Below are 6,986 nucleotides of genomic sequence, written 5' to 3' on the forward strand. Positions count from 1 at the left end.
ATGTTAACATTTCCTGATTGCTTCGCTTCCGACCGTAATCAGAAAACCAGGGGAGACTCGTTACCTCCAGGGCCGACGTTATATAACGTTAGGGTTATATCCCGTTGATGGTGAGCAGATGAATGAACTTGGCTTTCAGTCTGGGGTTTATCTCGGACACCGCACACACTGTTGGCTACAAAACTTAAACTTATTCCACCAACCCTGCTCCGGTCGCATCTACACGTCTGCGTCCTCTTTCTCTATCTCTCTTCTGCCCACTTTACACACGCACTGAGCTCTCTTAAAAGGAGCCGCAGCACCATTTTACAACATCTGCCTTATCGCGCTGATGTGACTGAGCCCGACCCGAACCAGACCATAATTTTTAAATATCTGTCGGGACCCGTCGGGCTCGATTCAGGTAACCATGCCTTACCCTGTGTGTTGAGCTCTCTGTTTTAGCTACAGAGTGAGGCATCTCACTTCTGTTCCATCTTTGTTGGGAGTCGCACATGTGCAGTACCTAGGTAAGGACTACTAGCCAGTCAGAAGCAGAGTATGAGGTCGTGCCCTAACAAGCTAGCAGCTAGGCGAGCATTATAACATGTGTTACAAAGTGACCACGTTCGTCACAGAAGGAAAGGCTGGACTACAATAGAGCTGTTTGGAGCAGTTTGTGAACAGTGTTTTCTGTTGGAGATGGTAAGTCCCTTTGGGGGGGGACTTTGGGCTTGTTCACTTTGTAAACCTTTAACATGCACAAAAAAGATAAATAACACAATAAAGGAAAGGGATAAAGCCAAAAAGCATAATATGAGCACTTTAAAATCTAAAGTAAACTTCTCCTTAGAATTGTTGCATAATACAGTATGTGCAAATAAGTAAGTAAGTAAGTTTATTTATATAGCACTTATCACAGAGTCTCAAGTGCTTCACAGGTCAAATAACTGAATACATAAAAATAAGGAAGATAATAAGATACAGTACACTAGAAGACAAAAAAAAAGATCTAGTTAACAGTAGTAAAAACTGTGTTGCACTGTTTCCATCTCACCTTAAATGCCATATGTTCCAGGAAATGTGCTGTGCCATTATTTCTCTCATTCTCGTAGCGACTGCCTGCGTCTATCCAGAGGCCAACCTGGACAAAGTCAGAAATTAATATTCTCAGATTAATATCCTCACACTTTCCGCTGCTACTGTACCAGACCTGAGTAGAGGCTGCCTTCTGTATTGATGGAGCTAATCTCTTCATTATGCATTGGGATGAACCCTGAAATGTACCATCTCGATTTGAAGGGGATCTAATGTCACGCCTGCTGTCTGCACGCGCGCATGTAATTGGATTTTTCTTGATATTATCTCACAAACACTTGCAACTCAGGTGACTTTTAGTACAAATGAAAGAATGATTTTAAAAAGGTGCTAACAATATCATCCTGTACATTACAGTAGGTCTGTATGAAAAGGTTTAGTTTTTTTGTCAGCTTTTTTGATTTGTTCCCCTAAAAACCAAAGAAATACATATATACATAAAACAGCATTTTAACTTCAACGAGTTCCAAGGTGTTAAAGGATAACTAACGTTTTTTTCAACCTGGACCCTAGTTTCCTATGTTTTTGTGTCTAAGTGATGGGAACAACACTCAACACAATTGTTCCAGTATTATCCAAGATCGCTGCAGTCGGCAGCAGCGAAACAAGCTACAATGTAAGTTAACAGGGCAATTCTCTAGCTTGCATTACCTTCACAAAAGTGCTTGTTTCGCCATTGATGGGATCAGATTTATATTCTAGTGTCTGACAACGTTATGACCTTTCTGTTAAAGAGTTAGATTCTTTTTTTTTTTAAACATAAAAACATCCGCAAAATGTGGGTTTAGCGCTAGCGACTTCAGAGCTGTACAGAAAGGTCTCAAAGAGGTTTTAAAGGTCTATCTCTGAAGGGATCCTTTCCATAATGTTGTCAGACACTTAGAATACTAATCTGAGCCTGTCAGCGGCAAAACAAGCACTTTTGTGAAGGTAAATACCAGCTGGACAATTGCCCTATTAACTTGCATTGTAGCTTGTTTCGCCGCTGCCGACTGCAGCGATCTCGCTTAATACTGGACCAATGTCAAAGATTGTTGTTCGCATCAGTCACTTAGACACAAAAACATAGGAAAATAGGGTTGGGGGAAAAAACGGTAGTTACCCTTTAATAGTTTGGACTTATTCAACTGTGAGGCAATTCTTCTTAATATTATTTTTAACTTAAAGAGTTAAGTTATTGTGACAATAATAAAAAATGGCATAACATTTTATCCTTGGATTTTGTATTTATTACAACTGTAAATGCATAAAAGTAGCCGGACAAATTAGACATTGTGTGTGTGTGTGTGTGTGTGTGTGTGTGTGTGTGTGTGTGTGTGTGTGTGTATGTGTGTGTGTGTGTGTGTGTGTGTGTGTGTGTGTGTGTGTGTGTGTTTTGTTTTGTTTTGGGGGGTTACTTTTAACTTACCGTGCAGGTGGTAAGCCCAGCGTCCTCAGAAGCCACCCGGAGTCCGTTTTCTAAAGTGGTCACCTTGGTTTCAGGAACATTTAGAACCACCTGGTGAGCAGCCTGAGTAGCCAAGGGTCTTTGCGGTCCCGCTGTGAGCTGCGGGCGGAGGATACACAGGAATTAACAGCCGTCATAATGATATTGCAAATTTAGAACAGTGACGTCAGCTGTTACTAGCCCCGTTTACACTTAACTAACCTAGCTATGTCGTCGTTTTGCTGTATAACACAGACCAAACCTAAGGCATAACTTTAAGAATTCATCTTTCAACAGCCGAGCATGTCGCACGCTAACTGTTAGCAAACACTGATCCTGACCGGTTTTCCTCAGTTAGACTGTCGAGAAATAATAACTGTCGCGAACGTCGTGCATAAAAACATTACTGTAGACGCATACTTCTTACCCTGCTTAAAGAATTTGTCTTCAGTAAACGTCTTTGAAGAAGAGATCTCCCAGCAGACGCGAGGCGATGTAAGGACGATGCCATGTTTATCTGTCACAGTTGCGCAAGTGACGTTACAGACTCAAGTATACACGCTACATCCGCCCGGGATGAGCAGTTGATTTTATTAAAAAAATAAAAACCAGAAGACTTTTTGAGACTATTAAAAAAATAACATATAGATACAACTAGTCCTGCAAAAGTTATTATATAATTAAAAGTTGTAATGGTAAATAATGGTAAGTAAAAAAGTGAAATAATGGTTGATGAAAAAGATATAGAGGGTATATTTAATTAATAGATAGATGGATGAAACTATGTTATTCAGTGCACTTTGGTCATTAATTCTATCCCCAGAGTTAATGAAAAATCTATTTTGAAATTACTTTATGTATCTGAAAATAAAGTGTGCAGTAAGCGTCTCTATGTCTGTGATATAATGATTAAATTACTTGTTACACGTAGTTAAAATATGTGTGTTGTTTACTGATTATATTAAACGTACTTTGCTTTCTTGGTGTTTAGTTTTTTCTTTTCTCAGTATTACATGAAGAGTGTCAACGTTTTCCTACTTTATTTTACCGTGGTTACGTTTATTTTGAAAGGGTCTGTCAGTTGGAAGACGGAAGTGTGGCTTTAGCCTAGCGCGAATTTTCTTCAGAGGGTCTTAAGTTTGTCTTGATTATCAACCTCTTCTTAGCCGTTCACAGTGAGTGTAAGAGCCAAGCAGGGTTTAAATACAATCAACGTTACATGCAGAGCACAGAGTCAGCTGCCGTGTCCGATCTTTAAAGGTATTTCTCTTTTAATCCAGAGTAGTTTGGTTCTCTGCCCGGGTTTAATGTTAAGTTCTACACTATCGCTAGCTTGGTTGTGTTAGCAAGTAGCAAGTGCTAATTCGTAGTGCTGATGCATTAAACCAGCATTCAGTAGCCAGTATCTTCTGTGTGACTTCCAGACAAGAAATGGCGCATGGCGGAGATCTAATGGACGGGGATCTGGAAGATGGAGAGATCTCCGGGTCCAACTCGGAATCTGAGATGGGAACCGCCGCCGCAGCAGCACAAACTCGACCCCAGGTTCCTACAGCTTTTAGCGGCCAGTCCTTTCACCGCAGAGCCGCTGCCCAGCAGTCTTCCGCCGCCTACCGCAGCACTGGTAGGACGGTGGAGTCCAGCGACAGTGACCTGGACTCGTCGGACGAGGAGGCGGCTGTTTGGCGCAAGAAGCGCCAGAAAGTATTCGACGCTCCCCAACCACCTGCCTTCACCACCCGGGCAGAGCCGACTCGCATGCCCGTCCCCGGCGCGATGGGAGGCCGCAAGGTAAACAACATTTGGGGCTCTGTGGTCCAAGAGCAGTGCCAGGATGCCGTAGCTGCAGAGCTGGGCATATTTGGCATGGATGGTGAAGTTAGCATGTCCAGCAGAAATGTGGAGACCTATAACTTTGTCCTGGCCCGTAAGATAATGGAGAAGGAGAGGGAGCTGGAGAATCTGTCGAAAAATGAGGGAGAAGTGAGCATGCTGGACGCCCAGCTGGAGGAGTACATGAATGACCGGAACTCACAGGAGGGGGCAGGAGGTGATGCAAAGAGGAAGAGGCCAGCTAAAGACAGACTGGGCCCCAGGGCTGAGATGGACATCAAGGGCCGGTATGAGATCACAGAGGACGACCCTGAGGATAAGGTGACTGATGAGATAGCGCACAGGCTGCGAGAGCCTAAAAAAGACCTGATAGAGCGCGTTGTTACAGTCATCGGTAAGAAAAAAGCCATAGAACTGCTCGGAGAGACCGCCACACTGGAGGAAAGCGGTGGTGTGTACACCATAGACGGCAGCAGGCGACGGACGCCTGGTGGGGTGTATCTCAACCTGCTGAAGAACACACCCAGCATTAGCAAGGCCCAGGTCAGGAAGATATTCTTTGAGGAACAACAGAAGGATTTCAAGACCAAGAAGGCCGCCCAGAAGAGGAGGCGCCACATGGTGGCCAAGAAGATGAAGCAGGCCATCGGCACACTGAACCTGCAGGAGCACGACGACGTCTCCAGGGAGACCTTCGCCAGTGATACCAACGAGGCCTTGGAGTCATTGGAGGAGCCTGCAGAAGAGGAAGAGGAGGGTCAGGAGGAAGCTGCTGTGGGCATTGAGGAGACACCTGTGGTGTACAACTCTGCAGACTTGGAGGTCTTCTGAGCTCTGAGCCTGCTGTCTGAACTCTGGGAGGTTTGAACAAGGACATTAAGGATTAAAATTAGAACACAACACTGAAAGCACTGTACAAGTACTGTCTCCACTGAGTACAGAATCTCACCTGAGTGTCCTTTTTTTTGTTTCGTCTTTTAACTAAGCAATAAAAGGAGAGCTTATGTTAACAGAAATATTGGTTTTGTTTGGTTCAGCATGGGTATGTAGATTTCAGCACATGTAAACACAGAATGGCTGTCTGCAAGTTAGTGTGATTTGTGTTACAAATGTTTGCCTTTTAAATCAAATTCTTAATTGTCAAAAACTTACCTAAGTTGTTGAAGCATATTGGAGTAACAGTGATGCACTCTTGTTGATTTTCAAATATAGTAACTTTCTTTTTTATAATTTCCATTAGGATATAATGAGGTCTTGATTTATGAAATTAACTTGTGTGACTGGAATATAAATAAAGGTGACTCGGGTAAAATCACTTAAAACAGTAATTGGATTGCTGTTTTTTTTTTCAATGCTGCGGTTAATTTTTAGCATTGTGATACATTCAGTCCCTGGTTATTATAGATAATCCAGGTTTTATTCTTCAGATAAAAGAGCTAGAAAAACAGAAAACTTCAAGACAAAGATGCAGTATTTTGGACAGCTATTGTAGTGCAGAAGTTTGTCCGCTAGATGGCGGACATGCCCTATTTCCCACAAGGACTAAATGCCTAATGTTTAGATAAAGTAGTAATCCCATAAAAGGATACATACAATACAGGTGCTACACAATATACAAACGGTATATACAAAAGTGTACTGTAATATAAAAAAAATACACTGACACAGGAATTAAGTCAAGTAAAAAAGAGTGTGGGATTGGATAATGGAATAAAGTGCACCTGCACTTGAATGAGAATCCATCCACTTTGACTGATCTTCAAATAGATAGCAGCAATTATAATGCAAAGACACAATGTCTTAGCTACTCTGCATAATCCACACACCAAAGAAATAGTCTCTATGAAGACTGTTGACTGGGTTTGGTGGATTATCAAGAGAAAATGGATGCTGGAAAGAGAAGTTATTTAATTAAATATTTCAATTTGCTGTGAGTACCAACAATACAATTCTAACTACTCCCCTGTATTGGGGTAGAGGTAAAAAATGGGCAAATGAAACCAAACCTAAAGGCCTACTGGAGGTAAGTGAGGAAATGTGTTTTTGTAATTTGGGTTAATCAACCCTTTAATACTGAACATAAGTCATTCTTATTTTGAAGGCAAAATGGTGGTGATGCATTTATTAACTGTACAAATTCCTACTGGAGTTTTTTGGTATGATTTCAGTCACTAATCAGTTGCATTATACCTCCATCAGGGGTTGTCGTGTTCAAGAGCTATGCATTTCTAGAGGGAGGCAGAGAATGGCAGATCTGCACAGTGTTGCTTATTGTCTCCATCTTTTTTTTAATATCTATTTTTCTATTTACCAGACTCAATAAGTAGGTGGCAGCAAAGGGCTGGTTGTGGCGGTGGCGACAGTATGAACCGTACACTACAAGGTTGTGGTGTTCTTTGATACAGCAAGGAGTCAAATACGGGATTAATGTTATGTTTTGTCCTTGATGGCCTTCTAAAAACACAAAAATACACAAAAGTGTCCCATAAGCCATCTGCAGGAAGAATTATTCATACCACTTTTGTTTACGGGCAGTTATGTCCTAATAAGATCCTGAAACTTTCCTAGCATGAACTATAGAATGTAGTACTAAGTATAGGGAAAATAAAGAATGTTATTTTAGTTGGTTTAGTTATGCTGAGTTTATAAG

At 41.7% G+C, this 6,986-nt stretch overlaps 2 protein-coding genes across 3 annotated transcripts in view; one reads left to right on the top strand and one right to left on the bottom strand.

Annotated features, from left to right (window-relative positions):
- The window catches only part of pmpcb (peptidase, mitochondrial processing subunit beta), a 21,804-nt gene extending 18,732 nt beyond the window's left edge, over positions 1–3,072 (bottom strand). The window contains exons 1-3 of one of the 2 annotated variants that reach the window (XM_035996371.1): positions 2,931–3,063; positions 2,486–2,623; positions 1,037–1,123 (exon numbers count right to left, since the gene is read on the bottom strand). In XM_035996371.1, coding sequence (XP_035852264.1) covers positions 1,037–1,123; positions 2,486–2,623; positions 2,931–3,014 — 309 coding nt within the window. In that variant the 5' untranslated portion in view covers positions 3,015–3,063. Of the gene's footprint in view, positions 1–1,036; positions 1,124–2,485; positions 2,630–2,930 lie in introns of both variants that reach the window. The other variant, XM_031306435.2, reaches the window with a different exon arrangement.
- A 497-nt stretch (positions 3,073–3,569) lies between these two features.
- On the top strand, positions 3,570–5,664 carry phax (phosphorylated adaptor for RNA export). The gene is made up of 2 exons (XM_031306437.2): positions 3,570–3,763; positions 3,928–5,664. Exon 2 carries the CDS (start codon positions 3,935–3,937, stop codon positions 5,165–5,167), a length of 1,233 nt encoding a protein of 410 aa, XP_031162297.1. The 5' UTR covers positions 3,570–3,763; positions 3,928–3,934; the 3' UTR covers positions 5,168–5,664.
- Positions 5,665–6,986: the final 1,322 nt, after the last annotated feature.

The sequence above is a fragment of the Sander lucioperca genome, chromosome 20 (genome assembly GCF_008315115.2).
Source record: "Sander lucioperca isolate FBNREF2018 chromosome 20, SLUC_FBN_1.2, whole genome shotgun sequence".
Classification (NCBI taxonomy): Eukaryota; Metazoa; Chordata; class Actinopteri; order Perciformes; family Percidae; genus Sander; species Sander lucioperca.